This window comes from Physeter macrocephalus, chromosome 8, assembly GCF_002837175.3.
Source record: "Physeter macrocephalus isolate SW-GA chromosome 8, ASM283717v5, whole genome shotgun sequence".
Taxonomy (NCBI): domain Eukaryota; kingdom Metazoa; phylum Chordata; class Mammalia; order Artiodactyla; family Physeteridae; genus Physeter; species Physeter macrocephalus.
Window position 1 is genome coordinate 134,823,205 of NC_041221.1, and position 16,295 is coordinate 134,839,499.

At 46.8% G+C, this 16,295-nt stretch overlaps 2 protein-coding genes across 3 annotated transcripts in view; one reads left to right on the plus strand and one right to left on the minus strand.

Annotated features, from left to right (window-relative positions):
- Positions 1–7,263, plus strand: part of KDM3B (lysine demethylase 3B) — a 67,410-nt gene extending 60,147 nt beyond the window's left edge. The window contains exons 24-25 of the mRNA XM_028493443.2: positions 4,064–4,182; positions 7,078–7,263. Coding sequence (XP_028349244.1) covers positions 4,064–4,182; positions 7,078–7,263 — 305 coding nt within the window. The remainder of the gene's footprint in view (positions 1–4,063; positions 4,183–7,077) is intronic.
- A 1,019-nt stretch (positions 7,264–8,282) lies between these two features.
- The window catches only part of CTNNA1 (catenin alpha 1), a 197,764-nt gene continuing 189,751 nt past the window's right edge, over positions 8,283–16,295 (minus strand). For both annotated transcript variants that reach the window (XM_007108937.4, XM_028493272.2), the window contains 5 exons: positions 14,337–14,447; positions 12,515–12,696; positions 12,253–12,358; positions 10,532–10,666; positions 8,283–9,480 (listed from right to left, as the gene is read on the minus strand). In XM_007108937.4, the coding sequence (XP_007108999.1) occupies positions 9,193–9,480; positions 10,532–10,666; positions 12,253–12,358; positions 12,515–12,696; positions 14,337–14,447 (822 nt within the window). In that variant the 3' untranslated portion in view covers positions 8,283–9,192. The remainder of the gene's footprint in view (positions 9,481–10,531; positions 10,667–12,252; positions 12,359–12,514; positions 12,697–14,336; positions 14,448–16,295) is intronic.

The following is a 16,295-nucleotide window of genomic DNA, read 5'->3' on the forward strand; positions in this document are numbered from 1 at the left end:
TTTTCCGCAGTCCCTAGTAAAATCCTCAATGCGAGCTCCTCAACAGAATATTAGCAAATTGAATGTAGCAGTATATAAAAAGATACATCATCAGGCTTCCCTGGTGGCGCAGTGGTTGAGAGTCCGCCTGCCGATGCAGGGGACACAGGTTCGTGCCCCGGTCCGGGAAGATCCCACATGCGGCAGAGCGGCTGGGCCCGTGAGCCATGGCCGCTGAGCCTGTGCGTCCGGATCCTGTGCTCCGCAATGGGAGAGGCCACAACAGTGAGAGGCCCGCGTACCGCAAAAAAAAGAAAATAAAAAAGATACATCATCACCAAGTGGCTGTTTATCCTGGGAATGCAAGACTAGTTCAACTCAAATCACCACATAAATAGACTAAAGAAGAAAAAGCCACATGATCATCCCAATAGATGCAGAGAAAACATTTGACAAAATTCAATATCCATTCCTAATAAAAACTCTCAGCAAATCAGGAACATAAGGGAACTTCCTTAACCTGATTAAAGGAAACCACATAAAAACCTACAGCAAACCTCAAACTTAATAGTCAAAGACTGCTTTTTTTCTAAGATTGGGAACAAAGCAAGAATGCTGGCTCTCACCTCTCCTTTTCAATATCGTACTGGAAATCCTGGGCTGTGCGGTAAGGCAAGAAAATGAAATAAAAGGCATACTGAATGAAAAAGAAGAAATAAAACTGTCTCTATTCATAGGTGACACAATTGTCAATATAAAAAAATCCCATGGAATGTACAAAAAAATCTCCTAGAAATAGCAATACGTTTAACATGCTCCTGAGGTCAACATACAAAAATCAACTGTATTTCTATATACAACTGGGAATTGAATTTAAAAAACTAACATTTACAATAGCAGTGAAACAAATGAAATATGTATAAATCTAGCAAAGTAATATGCAGCGTTTTTATGCTGAAAACTACAAAACACTGATGAAAGAAAGTTTTAAAATCTAAATAGAGAGATGCACTGTGTTCATGGGTTGGAAGACTCAATATTGTTAAGTCTGCCCCCTAAATTGACCTATAGATTCATTGCAGTCCCAAGTAGGAATTTCTTAGATATCAAGAGTCTGATTTGAATATATGGAAGTGCAAAGGAATTGGAATCACTAAAACAACTTTGAAAACGAGGAATACAGGACTTCCCTGTTGGCGCAGTGGATAAGAATACACCTGCCAATGCAGGGGACACGCGTTCGAGCCCTGGTCCGGGAAGATCCCACATGCCGCAGAGCAGCTAAGCCCGTGCGCCACAACTACTGAGCCTGCGCTCTAGAGCCTGCGAGCCACAACTGCTGAGCCCACGCACCACAACTACTGAAGCCCGCATGCCTAGAGCCCGTGCTCCACAACAAGAGAAGCCACCGCAAGGAGAAGCCCACGCACCGCAACAAAGAATAGCCCCAACTCGCCACAACTAGAGAAAGCCTGTGCACAGCAATGAAGACCCAATGCAGCCAAAAATAAAATTAAAACTTAAAAAAAAAAAGAGGGGCTTCCCTGGTGGCACAGTGGTTGAGAGTCGGCCTGCCGATGCAGGGGACACAGGTTCGTGCCCCAGTCCAGGAAGATCCCACATGCTGCGGAGCGGCTAGGCCTGTGAGCCATGGCTGCTGAGCCTGCGCGTCCGGATCCTGTGCTCCGCAATGGGAGAGGCCACAACAGTGAGAGGCCCACGTAACGCAAAAAAAAAAAAAGAGGAATACATTTGGAGGACTCATACTAACTGGTCTTAAGACTTACTACAAAGCTATAGTAATCAAGACAGTGTGGCATTGGTCAAAGAATAGACACATAAATCAATGAATCACAACAGAGTTCAGAAATAGACCCACACAAATATAGTTAATTGAGTTGACAGAGTGCAGAGACACTTCAGTGGAGAGATTTGTCTTCAATAAATGGCGTAGCAACAACTGGACAGCCATGTTTTAGAATATGAACCTTGACCTATACCTGTCATCTTATACAAAATTTAACTCAAAACCAAACATAGACCTAAATGAAAAATTATAAAACTTTTAGAAGAAAACAGGAAATAAACCTTTGTGACCTTGTGTTAGGCAGAGTTCTTAGCTACAACACCAGAAGCACAATTCATAAAGTTAAAAATTGATAAATTGAACATCAGAATTAGAAACTTGATCTGTGGAATTAAGAAAATAAAAAGACAAACCAAAAACAGGGAGAAAATACTTGCAAATTATATATCTGAAAAAGGTCTTGTATCCAGAATATAAAAAGAATCCTCAAAACAAGAAAGTAGTCAACCCAGTTTAAAAAAATAAAGATTTGAAAAGACATTTCACCAAAGTAGGTATACAAATGACAGATAAGCAAATGAAAAGATGCTCAGTGTCATTAGTTGTTAGGGAAATGCACATTAAAACCACAACGAGACATGAATAGACACCTATTAAAGCGGCTTAAAAAAAAAACAAAACCTGAACGAACACAGTCTGACAATACCACATGCTGGTGAGGATGCAGAGCAACTGGAATGCTCGTATGTTATGGTGGGAACACAGATGATGTGTTTCTAAAGAAGAAAAAGCCACATGATCATCCCAATAGATGCAGAAAGAATATTTGACAAAATTCAATATCCATTCCTAATAAAAACTCTCAGCAAATTAGCAACAGAAGGGAACTTCCTTAACCTGATGAAGGGAAACCACATAGAAACCTACAGCAAACCTCAAACTCAATAGTCAAAGACTGACTGCTTTTTTTCTAAGATTGGGAACAAAGCAAGAACGCCAGCCACTATGGAAAACAGTTTGGTAGTTTCTTATAAAGTTCAACATGTTCCTATCATACAGAATCCCAGTCTCACCCCTAGGTGTTTACCCAAGATAAATAAAAATCTTTGTTTATACAAAAACTTGTACATGAATATTTATATCAATTTTATTTTATTTGTTCCAAAACAAAACTAGAAACCAAATGTTCCTCATCTGGGGTGGATGGAGCAATGTGGTATCCATGCACTGCTTCTGCTCCACAGTGGGAAGGAATGGACTGCTGATGCCCACAGCAAACACATGCATCTCAGATGCATGCTGCTGATTGAAAGAAACCAGACTCAAAAGGCTGCAAACCTTTTGCTTTATTTATGTGACATTCTGGAAAAGGCAGAACTATAGGGAAAGCGTTTTGTCAGGACATAAGGGACATTTCCACGACATTGGGGTAGCACAGGGGAATCTTGGGGAGGGCGTTGGAACTGTTCTGTATTTTGGTTGTGGTGGTGGTTACACAACTCTACGCATGTGTCAAAACTCAGAATTGTGAACCAAAAAGAGTGAATCTTAATCAGTGTAAATTTATAGCTAAAAAATTTTAAGGTAATAAATACTCAGAATGTATCCTTTCCTAACGTTTGACTGTTATCTCTGCTCCTGAGATTACTTCCGTCTATTGCATCTAGTGGTGGAAACACTTCTCTTCCTGCGCTTCTGTGCTTCTCTTCCCAGTTCCACCGTCAGGACACCGTGTGGGTGGCTGGAAATCTGATGTGGTGGGAGTATTTACACCATAGAAGTTGGGAAATGCTACAGACCAAGGCTTAATTTATTGTTTTGTTGATTGTCTAGACTTGAGAAAGTGATGATGAAAACGTTAATGCCAATTAAAGTGTGTCATCTATACATAGCACAAAAAATTGAGGAAATTGTCTTACAGTATTTGACAACTATTACTGATTCAGCAAAGAGGTCACTCACTGACAAGTAAAATTCTCACACATATATTTCTGTTGTTTTACTTCCTTACTCCTTAAGGTAAACAAAAATATCAACCAGTATTCATGTCAGAACTAGACTCTGTTGGTTGTAACCGTAGGTTGGCTATGGATGCAAGAGTTCAGCAAAAATCAAAGCCTCAGTGGAATTTAGAGTAAAGAATATTGCATATTTTGTTATTTGTGAATTGTGTGCTATAATTCCTTTATAGGAGTAAAATGTATAACAAAATGTACGGTTATATATGCAGTCTCTCCCAACCCCACCCTGAAAAGCTGGTTGTTGCACATTATCCAGCAAACCACTGCTTAGGAATCACCGGAAACAAGGAAGAGGAGAGGACCAAGGTCAGAGGCCTGGACCAGCTCAACATTAGAGATCAAGAGAAAGAGCTGGTAAAGGATATCAGGAGCAGGGTAAGTGAAGGATGTGGAGGTGGAAATCTAGCGAAAGTGTGACAGGGAAGGAGGGAGTGGCTGCCGGCTGCACGTGCTGCTGAGAGGAGGGCTGGACCGTGTGGGGAGAATGGTGGCGGGCCGTGGTGATGGGGTCTGAACACTCACCTGAGGAGCTCTGTGTAAGGGGAGGGGAGACATGGACTCAGAAAAGCTTTTTGTCTTTTTTTTTTTTTTTTTTTAACTCTGGGAGCTATCAGAACTTGTTTTGTGTGCTGATGAGAACGATCCAGGGGGAAGGAAAACTTGTCGAGGCAGGAAATGGAGGGGAGAATTGAGGGGTAAAACCCTTGAGTGGGCCGGGATCCAGTGACTAGTCAGGGGTGGCCTTACCGAGGAGCCTGGAGAATTCCTGCATCCTGCCAGGCAGAGTCCTGAGGACCCGTGCAGGGATGGGGCAGGTGTGGTGGGAGCGTGAGGGCGTTCCCAGCTGCCGGCCTCCTCGAGTCAGCCTCATGGGAGGAAGACTGGGGGCACCAGCCCCTTTGCTGCCATCTAGGGCTCCAGAGGGATGGTCAGAACGTGGCTTTAGAGGGACTGGATCTTGCGGCTGGGAGGAGGGGCTGGGCGGCTTGTGAGCTGTGTATCTTGGGTGAGGGCTCCCTGCTTGAGTCAGTTCCCACAACTGTGAAGTTTGAGGGGCAGGAATAGCAGCAACACCTCACAGGCTGTAAACAGGCAATGGGGGGATGTGGGTAAAGGCCTGACGGAGGCCTTGGGCGTCCCCAGCATGTGGCCGCTCCTCCTTTCTTCCTGCAGTGGGGCGGCGACCCTGGCCTGGGTGGAGAGCTGAAGCTGTGAGGATTAAGGCTGCAGAGGGGAGGTGGGGCCTTTGAAGTGTCCGCCTAGGCACTGTGGGAGGCGCTGCAGGGCACGGGGGAGGGCAGCTGGGCTCTGCCCACCCTGTGCACAGGTCGTGGCCAGAGCAGGTGTGTGGGGCGGCTAGGCCCAGAAGGCCAGGCTGGCGAGGCGCCGTCTGGCAGGGAGCTGGCCAGGCCTCACCGGAGGAGGTGTCACGGAGGGAGGTGACACTGAGGGTCACCGCTGCCCTGGCTGAGAAGCAAGAAGCTTCAGGATGCTGAGGGGAGACAGTTCTCTTGGCGGTAGCCAAGGGGCAGGAGCAAATCCCCACAAGGACATGGTGAGGTGAGTCCTCCCCTGAGCTCAGCCCAGGCCACGCTGCTTCCCATCATGGTCTCTGAGGAGGGCGGAGGAGGGTCTCAGGATTTCTGGGCAAGGCCTCTGGTGCCTCCTCAGTGACCTGCTCTCTGCCTTCTAGTATCTTCTGATAGATTGGTTTAAAGCAATGAATCACTCGAATGGTTCAACAGCTATTTGTCAAGCATGTGCCAGGCCCTTTGCTGGGCAACGGGGTGACCAAGACCAATGCCGTTTGCCCAAGGAATGCAGGACAGTCCTGTGAGGGCTGGCACCGTGACACCACGTGCCATGGCCAAGAGGGCCGAGCCAAGGCCTGATGAGCAGCAATGGTTGTGGGCCACTGTTTCCCATTGTGGTATTGATACAAGGGATGATTTTAGGTGATGCATGAATGAGCATTTACTAAAATTATTTTAACGTGTATTAGAAAAAATGTAGCACATCAAACATGATTTCATAGATATTGCTTAGGAGGAGGCGAAGCTCAACAAAAGTCAGTCTTTTTAGGTAAATAATGGTATTAAGGTTGGGATGGCAAAGGTGATGCCTGGGACATGCAAGTGATGGGCTCACAGGGAGAGCATGGGTGTGTCCCAGAAATCGCTTCCAGAGGGCAGTGTGGGTGCAGAGGGCAGGGTCACAGTGCCAGGCATTCTTGAGGCAGGCACAGGGGGCCCCAGAGGATTGTATGAAGAGGCTCGACTCTTGAGAAGCTTTTGGAAGCTTCCTTTGCCAACAGGTGGAGAATGGATAAAGGATGCTGGGGGCTGAGGGAGGTGGTTGTACAGACGAGGGGTGGGGCTTGGCCTCTAAGAAGTAGATGGGCTGAGTGGGGAGGTAGACCGGATGGTAACCTGGCACTGGGGTGCAGGGCTGTAGGACATCAGCAGATGGGGTGAAGCAGCTGGGGACAGACGTGTATCTGAAGCCTGGAAGACAGTTTCGGAGTGTGACAAACTGATGGCAACAAAAGCCATGCAAATGTTCCAGGCGTCAGCATGGATTCTGAGTCAGCCAGGAGGAACCGCTGAGTAAAGGGAGGCCAGTGCCTGTGGGCCTGGCCCCGCAAGGGATCCCCAGGGTGGCCATTTACTGTGTCCTGAGCCTCGGAGAGTCAGTGATAACAAAATAAGGATTCCTGTCCCTGTGAAGCTTACAATAGAAACAAATGGATGCGTAAATAGTTCAAAGCTATGAACAAGCAGGGCAGGGTAAGGATTTATCAGAGGAGGTCTTTCTGATAAGGGGACTTTTGACAAGACACCTGAAGGTGATCCTGAGAAGAAATAGGGGTCTCTGGGGAAAGTGGAACCACAAGTGTAAAGGGCAAATGACAAAGATTGGTGAGAGGAAAGGGCAGAGACAACAAGAGGCCATACCTGTCATTTAGGACTCTGGCTTTTAGAACTTGGAAGCCCACTGAAAGGTTTGAGCTAAGAGAATGACATGCTCTGACTTGTATATAGGGGTTACCGTGACTGCCGTGGGAGCAGGACCATCAGGGAAGCCTGGCGGGGGGTAGGCTACTGCAGTGGTCCGCGTACAGACATGGGAGCCACCTCCTGGCATGTGCCCTCCAACTGTGGACCAGGGGTGGTCTGTGTCACCAATAGAATACTGAAGGGATGACGTACTGCTTTTGAGATCAGGTTTTTATAAAACACTGTAGCTTCCATCTGGTTGCCGTTCTCTCAGATCATTCACTCTGGGGAGAGGCAGCTGCCATGGGAAGGCCCACCTTGCACGAACCGAAGCCTTCTGCCCACCTGCCACGTGAAAGAGCCTGGAAGTGGACCCTCCAGCTCACAAGCCTCCAGAGACTGCAGCCTCATAAGAGACCCTGAGTCAGAACCTCCCACTAAGCTGCCCCTGGATTCCTGACCTTCAGCAACTGTGAGGTGATATTTGTTGTCTTAGCTGCTAAGTTTTACGGCTAATAGAAATTAATGCAGTGATGAGGGCTTAGACCAGGTGATGGCAAGCAGAACTGGTGAGAAATAGTTGGACCCAGCATGTATTTCAAAGGGAAGAATCTGGACAGGTCCAGTTTGAGATACTTACGAAGACATCCTAAGTGGAGAGTTTAGGAAGCACGCAGTTATAAAAGTCTAGTTCTGGGAGAAGTTGGCATTTGGATGGTATTTAAAGTCAGGAGTCTGGCTAAGATCAGGAGTGAGCAGAAACAGAGAAGAGAAGAGGCCCAGGGGCTGAGCCCTGGGACGGCGCAACTTCTTAGAACAACTAGGAAGAGGAGGAGAAGGAGCGCCCAGTAAGGAAGACAGGAAACGAGAGCGAGTTGCTCTGGAGGACAGAGGAGGAGCTGTCAGGAGGGAGGGCGTGTTCACCTGGGCTGCTGATAGGGTGAGGACAGTAAGATGGAATGGAGGATGGTGATAGGATGGTGGGGCAGAGAGCTGACTGGATGGCAGGGAAGGAAGTGAGGAAGAGGAGACAAGACTACACATTTCTTTAGGGAGTTTTGCTTAAGTGGGGATGTTGGCTAGGAAAGGACATGGGGTTGAGGAGGCTGGTTATCTTTAAGGCAGCCGTTACCATGGTATGGTTGCAAATTGATGGGGATGATTCAGCAGAGAGGGGGTGACATCCAGGGAGATGTCAAGGATGTGTCCGAGGTTCTGACCTGCACCGTGAAGCATGGACATGTGAATTCCCATTGTGGGCATGGCCCTCCCTGCTGGGCTGGCATGGAAGCTGCAAGGAGGTGCGGCTCTCAGCCTAGAGCCATGGGCATGGTCTCCTCACTGGGCAGTACCATCCAGGGAACACGGGACAGCGGGAGGGCCCAGAGCACTGCAGATGCTGCAGGCAAATCCAGGAGATGTTTAATGTAAAACTTGACTCCACTGGAAGGCAAAGAAAAGGACTCTGGCCCCTTAGACTTGGTTTCATTTTGGACTTTATTGGGAAAAGTTAGTGTAAAAAACATTCAAATTCATAAAATTTAAATAAGTAAAATTATACCTTGTAGCTATAGTAATCGCTATAGTAATCACAAATAAGGTAAGACTAAATTACTGCCTAAGCAAACACTATTTTGTCAGGCTTCTCTCATAAGCCCAAGGCAGGAAACACTGCAATTAATTATTAGAAGTGAGCCCAATGATGAATTTGCATTTGAAGCTGAAGAAAGGGAAAAAAAGCATGTTCTGATTACAGCATCACAACATTCTAGCTTGAAAAAAGCAACTTTATTAATGTCCTGCAGCAGAGTACATTAGTTATTGTAACCATGCATTAAAATTCTCATGTCATAAAGAGAGTAATCAGTTTTCTTCATGATACATTTATGTTTGACTCAGTTTCATGTAGTTTGTCCCTCTGAAGACCTTTCTGGGAATGTTCCTTTTCCCAGGGCCTCCTAAGATGCCCGGGTTGCTTACTCTGGGTCATCTTTGGTCATTTAATACCAGCCAAACTGCCGGAACTGGTGGAAGCCCTCTCCATGAACCAGGGTAGAGTCAGACCCCCTTCTCTCAAACCCTACAGCTGCCACCACTAGGAGGACAGGCATCTCAACTTGGTCAACAGTGTTGCTAAGAAGTTAATGTGGGATTCTCTTTGGTTATGGAATTTTTACGCTTACAAAAAAAATATAGCTAGATATATGATCCTGAATTCTAAAAGTACTTTTGACTGACTTAAACACAAGTATGTCTTTGCAAAATTCACCAGCTTGGCCAGGTCTGAAATCTATTTTCCTATGGAATCTAACATCAGTGTTCTATTTAGCAAATACACGAGTGAAGAACAGTAACATATCTTTAGGAGCCCTGAGGGCTGGGGGCAGCCTTAGATGCTGTCCATGGCTTTGAACTCGCTGAGGGCCTGCACAGGGTTCACATGCTTCTTCTGAGATGCCCTCTTAATCTTGGTCTGTGTCTCATCCTGTTTCTCTCTCTTCACCAAGGGCTTTTTCTCAGGCGCCTTCATCTTCCACGACACGGCAGGGAGGTTAAGGGAAGCCATCCCCTGAGACTTCTGGTATTTGGTGGAGGCCACGTAGGACGCCTTCACTGTCTGCACCACAGCGTTCATCAAGTTCTTAGCGGCTTGGATCAGGGACATGGCGCTGTCCACCTAAGAGGCACAGACAGGGAGGTGAGGAGCACAGACCTGACCTCCAACCCCACATGTACCCAGGGGCCTGGGTCTAGGTACCGGAGGGCCTGGAACCCTCCGGTTCAGCTGGAGGCTGTCAGTCTCTGGCAGGGGAGTCCCCACTCCTCCTGGACCAGGACAGGGTGGGGCAGCAGCCCTGCTCCTGACTGGCTCTCCCAATGACTGGGTGCTCTTCTCCAAATACCCTGAAAATGCCTGTTTCAGGTCTTTTGAAGAAGGGAGGAGTGATAAAAACCTAAGGTACGATTACTTTACCTGCCCCCACCCCTCAACAAGTTTTCATTCACTCAAGTTGGGGAAAGATCTGCCGAAATCTTTTGAGTGATGGCAGAGCTATAACCATAAGCACCGAGAAAAGCCATGGACGGCCATGGTGCAGGGGGAGGTGGCAATAAGTCACCCTCCTAGACAGAGACCCCCCCCACCCCAGTGCTTTCAGTAATGACCCAGAGAGTCTCCTCTCTCATTCAGAGAATATAGATAATTGCTCCTCAGAGACAGGGGCATTTATGTTGTAGCAGGTAAGCAAATGGTATGAGTATGTCCAAGTCTTTGAAAGGAAATTCTGTGGGGTTTAGCAGAAGCCACAGGGCTTCGGTGGAGCAAGATGTCCTCTTTCCTCTGCCCAAGGTGACAAGGGGTCCAGAACTGTGACATGGTAAACAGACAAGGGAAGAGATACTACTTGGGAACTCTGAGAGTGGAGGGGGTTTGAGAAAGCCTATATGTCATCTCTGCAATTTCTGAACAGGCTCAGTTCTCTCTGGGGGAAGAAAAGCGATGAAGACAAAAACACTTTTACCTATGGAGTGGTCAGCAAAGGGGAAGAGGTAAGCACTGTAAGAGCTCCTAGCTGTCACCAACCATGCTAAGCAGAGCTGCAGTTCTGCAGGAAGTAGCCAACGTGCAGCCCTTGGCCTCTGAGGACCAAGAGAAAACTTCCAGTTTTCCCACAGCACACTTCCTAGCACGTTCCCACTGACCAGCTCTCTTCACAGATGAAACTTACCCCGGAGACGACCAGCTCCCCACCGAGGTTCTGCACCTCAGCCTTGACTTTGCTGCAGATGTTGAGCTGGTGGCAGTAGAGGGCGATGCGCTGCAGGTAGGCCAGCAGGTCCTGCTTGCAGGCTGAGTCTGGGCACTGACGGGAGAGCAGAATTAGCACCAAGCACTCTGAGCCCAGCCCAAACACACCCACCCCCACAGATATTTCTGAAAGGCTCAGTGTGCCACCAGCTCTTCACTCCTTGCTTGAGCAAAGGGCAAGAGAGGAGTTAACCAATTACCTGGGGCCATCATAGCCCTAGGCTACTCTCTGCTGCAGCCCCTGCCCCTAAAGGTGAAAAATAGCCTCAGCAAGCGAGAGTCTGGTTCTGGAGAAAAGTGAGAGTGCTGTGAGCTAGGTGATAACCATCCAAATAGCTCTTCTGCTCAGAGGGCCTTTATCTGCTCAGTTATGATGCATTCTGTAAACACCCAATGAAAGGAGAGTCATTTTAGGCAAAGATGGAGAACAGATGAGTCAACCAAAGCAAGAAGAGCACGTGGGAGCCGTGGGGTCCCGACCAGTCACAGGGAAATGCCTGTCTTGCTGCCAAAGCTCACGGCCAACTTCGGAGACTTCACCTAAAGAAGGAACAGAGCACCTCTCTCAAGTGTTTATGCAAAAACCTCCCTCCTGTGCGGCTGGGGTGCAGACCATGCTGGAGATTTAGAATTTTATTCTAAGAAGCTACTGAAGCATGGCAGAGCCATACCTCATTTGCATTTTAAGATGATCATATAAGAAGACTGTGTTGGCAACTGTGTGGAGGCTGGAGTGCAGAGGAGAGAGCAGGAAATCAGTGAGGAGAGGTAACAGTCGTGCAGGCGTGGGCCATGCATGTCAGGACTCGGCTGGGGGCTGCTAAGAGGGAAGGACCAGATAGAAGGTGTTGAGATTCATGTGGCCAGTAGAAGCACCAGGGCTGAGTATTGGTTATTACATGAAAGAGGGGAGTTGAGGATGACTTCCCAATCTTTGGCTTGAGCAATGAGAAACCACTGTCACTTGTCCCGCAACCCCAATGCAGGCTGAGCGTGTGGATACTTCAGGGAAAGGAGTGGGAACGGTTTGTAACTACAGCTGATAACATCTTGGAGCATCAAGGGAAATATGTTTTAAACTTTCCAGGAGGTAGGAAACACATTTTTTTTGACATATCAATACAGAGAGTGAAGGGATGAAGGCTGGGTGATTGAGGACATAGATGTCTATCCCCAGTTGGGCACGTCAGCCTTCCAAAAGCACTAGCCAAAAGGGCTCCTGATTCTCACATGAAATACTGCAATACTTCCACAAGAAGAGGCTCTTATACACCTAGTTTCAGTGTATTATTAGGGCTTGCAGAATTAGCTCCTGCCCAGAGCTGACATCCTGAAGAGATCTGAGAGATAACAACACAGTAAAGGCTGGTTTTAGCTGTCAACCAAGGGAAGATTTCAGGACATACACACCTGCTCCAGAGATGTGCTGTAATGCAAACTGGGCCTGCCTTGTCAAAGAAGAAACAGGAATACAGAAATCCTTAAAACTCTATGCTGATGTTAGTCAAGCAGGTTGACGAGTTAAGAACAATTTTTGAGATGGGAAAAGTGCTGTGTCTCATGAAAAACACTGTTCTCACCGCTGGGCTGCCAGAGTCCCAGGATGAACTTCGAGGCCCCTGTGGCAAGTCTGTCACTTACATGGTCTGCAATGGTACGGCCAAGCTTATCCATCCGGGATCCCGCCTCAGCAATTTTCTTGGCGGCACTGATCACATCTGATGTGTTTTTGAGCGGTCCTTTACCTCTGAAAAAAGGGAACAAGAATGATCGTAAGTGAAGCCCTCATAGGTGGAGATGAACAGAAAAGTGTGTACAGAGCAGCACGTCCTGCCTGTGTGAGGTGACCTGCCGGGAGGAGGGCAGCCCTCCGTGTAGCAGGTTGGGGCAGGGCACTGCTCACCGGGTAAAGTCCGTCATCTCCATCATGATCATGCACATCTGCTTGGCCAGCACAATGATGTCATTACCACTGTCGTCCCACTTGGACACTTCGGCATCCAGCTTGCTCTTTTCTTCCTGGAAGCTGGCCACCTGTTCTGCAATCTTTGCTTTTTGCTCCTGGGGAAGCTGAGCCATGATCGCCTAAAATCAGAAGCCCAGGAAGCTCTTACATAAAGAGAATATGAAGTTCTCACAGTGCATTAGCCAAGAATATTTCCACCAAGCAATCTATGACACAGGTAGGCTAATGCTTTAATAGGTTTCATTTTGCCTGAAGAGCCATTTTGCACCGAAGTTTACAGCAGCCTGAATTCCTGACCCACTTTCAAGAACAAGTTTTAGTGTGGAGAAAAACCGGGTATGAGGGGTTGAAGCAGAAGCTTCATGATCACACCTGCACAGGGACAGAATCTGCTTAACTTAATTCTTTAAAAGTTTCATCCTCCAAAATGAAGTAAGTCAGGCAGAGGAAGACAAATATCATATGCTATCACTCATATGTGGAATCTATTGATAATTTAAAAGAAAAGATACAAATGAACTTATTTACAAAACAGAAGCAGACTTAACAGATATCGAAACAAACTTATGGTTACCAAAGGGGAAACGTGTGTGGGGCAGGGGGATAAATCAGGAGCTTGGGATGAACATACACACACTACCACATATATATCTCTTATGAGAGATAACCAACAAGGAACTACTGTATAGCACAGGGAACTTTACTCAATATTCTGTGATAACCTACATGAGAAAAGAATCTAGAAAAGAATGTATAAATGAATCACTTTGCTGATACCTGAAACTAACAGAACATCACTTTGCTGATACCTGAAACTAACAGAACATTGTAAATCAACTATATTCCAATAAAATTAAAATATTTTAAAAAATAAACATTTGAACCTTAAAAAAAAAAAAAAAGTTTCATCCTCTGCCTCCTGCCATGGGGAGAGGAGATGAGGAAGGGGCTAATACATGGAGTCCTTTCCGTGGCAGGCCCGGTGGCTGTAATACATCTCCAACTTTTCAAGGTGACCCAGAAGTAGTTTTAGAATGTGAATTTTAAAGAAGGCAAGCAGCAGGCAGAAAAGAACCTGCTGCAGAGTATACTTTTTAGGTACTTGAGACGGCATTTAAACCTTATCACCGCAGCACCTGGAGGCCTGTTGCCCACCTCAAGTCACAGACTCAGGGCCTTGGGCTCCTCTCCACTCAGCTTCCCAAAATGCTTAGGACCGAGTGGGGCTTAAAGCAGGGATGTACCCGCTGTTCAAAATATCTTCTGAGGGGTGAAAAAAGACTCCTTAGTAATATTTCTTGGCATCCTCCCAAAAACATAAATGCAGTTGATTGAAGATTTAATGACTTAAATGAATGCAATGGCTCTGATTTTCTTGAATGTACCACTGTTATTTTTTTTAACCCATGAATAATTAAATAGTTCATGCCCATGGTATCATTGAGATAGGCAAAGACAGCAATCTTTTTTGAATTTCACTGTCCTATTAACAAACATTGCATTGACTAGATCCTAAGGCTTTCCTGACTCAGGGCTCTTCACAAACCAAAGCTTCAGGGCACAGCTGAGAAGACGTTTTGGATGAACCTACAATTGACTAGCAGGTGTCACAACTTAGGATAACTTCGGTCCTACTGCCAGAGAAAACAAGAGGAAAAATGGTGTTCTCAATAATGAGAGTGTTTTCCTGGAAAAGAAAAAGCCAAGAACAGAGAGGGACAGGGAGGGTCTGCAGGACAAGTTAAACTTGGTCCCTTACCCGGGCACTCTGGCCAGCTATCAGCTGATCGTCTTCTGTCTGGACGCTTGTCCTGCTTCTGACATCGAAGTCTTCCGTCTCGAAGTCCGAGTCATCCAGCTCCTCAGGGGTCTGCCACCGAGACAGAAATCACAAGTCAAACACAACCCTAGGCCTCCAGCTGCCCCAGGCCTCTGGGCCCACAGCCTGATGTATAGACATCCAGAATTTTCTGCAGTATTTCAAACAGTCGTGAGGAATAAAGTTAAAATCGCTCAATATTTGTCTGAGACCCTGCTTTAGCTCGTGCACGTGCCAGGCAGCCCGTTCAACAAACAGCAAGCAAAGGCACCACACCAGCACTTCCCAAAGGACACAGGTCCTTTATGGGGATGAGGGTTTCAGTTTCTACCAATGAGTCGACACTCTTTGCTTGACATAGGTTTTCACTTCTTAACGTACTTCTCCAACACCTGCATCTTAAGACAAAGGTGAGAGTTGTCCTGGGTGGAAAAGGTACTGTATTAAAAATAGCAGTTTCATACAACATTAAGCAGATTCTTATAACTTTCCCATTTTATGACAAAAAGAAAATTAAATGAATTAACTAATACTGGGACTTCTCTTAGGGTACCAAAGGCTGACTTGACAGGTAAAAATAGGCAATGTATTTTTATGTACTTACTTTTATTAGAGAATATGGCAGATAAGGTCTGAATAAATACCAAAGGGACCAATTACTGGTCCTACCTCTTTGCTTTAATTATAAAATAAAATTCTTATTTTGTACACTCTCCAGCCTCTCATGATTAGCTGCTGACTTGAAACATAATGTCATCTTCTGGAAGTTATCAGCAACAGGGCAGCAGGCAGAACAGCTGGGGTTGGCTCTTAGCCCAGCCGGCCGGCCTGTGACAGGAGGGCAGTGAGGCGAGTCCCTCATCTGCACCAGGATCTAATCCAAGCCCAGCCCAAGGGCTTCCTGTGAGGAAGCATCCAAAACTGCCCAGAGTATGTTGGGTTTGTACAGGTGCAAAGGCCAGGCCTGCCCCTCCATGAGGAGGTGAGGACAGCCAGGGTCACTCGAGGAACCAGTGAGTCACACAGCAGTGCAAGATCCTGCAGTCTTGCTGCCATTCGCCATTTTAATCCTGAGGTCACAGACACTTGAGCCTCAGTCTGTGGAGGAGCTTTGTCAAACGGGTGCCCTCCTAACAGGACCTCCACTTCCCCACCTTCCTCGATAGCCCATCACAGACCCAAGAACTGTTCTTGCCAAGGAAACCAAATATCTCCTATTCATTCATTCATTCACTGAATATTTGTGTGCCAAGCACTGTTCTAGGCCCTGAAGGTACAAAATGACACAGACAAAAATCCCTGCTCTCACATATATTCTGATGGGAAAAATGACAAAAGTGAATCACATGACCTATTAGTGATCAGTGCTATAAGTAAGCAGTAGAGGAGGATTGTAATTTTATATCAGTGGTCAGGAAAGGTCTCATGAGCAGGTGACACTGGAGCACAGACCTGAAGGCAATGAAGGTGGGAGCACAGGAGGTACCTGGGGGAGGAGTGTTCCGGCAGGACGGAGTCACCAACAGAAAGGCCTGGGGAACTGGATGAATAGCAAGGCCACAGTTGGGGCTCAGCTCACTGCCCTTATGGCACAGTGTCAGCTGAAGCCCTGGGAGCAAAGGCAGGGGAGCAGTAGGAGATGAGGTCAGAGAGGTGACAGGTTCAGCTCCTCGAAGGCCTTGTGGGCCAGTGTAAGGACCGAATGACATGGCAGCCTTTGGAGAGTACTAAGCAGTAGATAACGGATGACATGGCAGCCTTTGGAGAGTGCTAAGCAGTAGATAACGTGATCTAATTGAAGCTTAAAAGGATCACCCTGGGTGCTCTGTGGATGAGACTGCAGGCACCTAGGGATGCAAATAGGGAGACTGGCTGAGAAGCAAGCAATTGCATGAATCC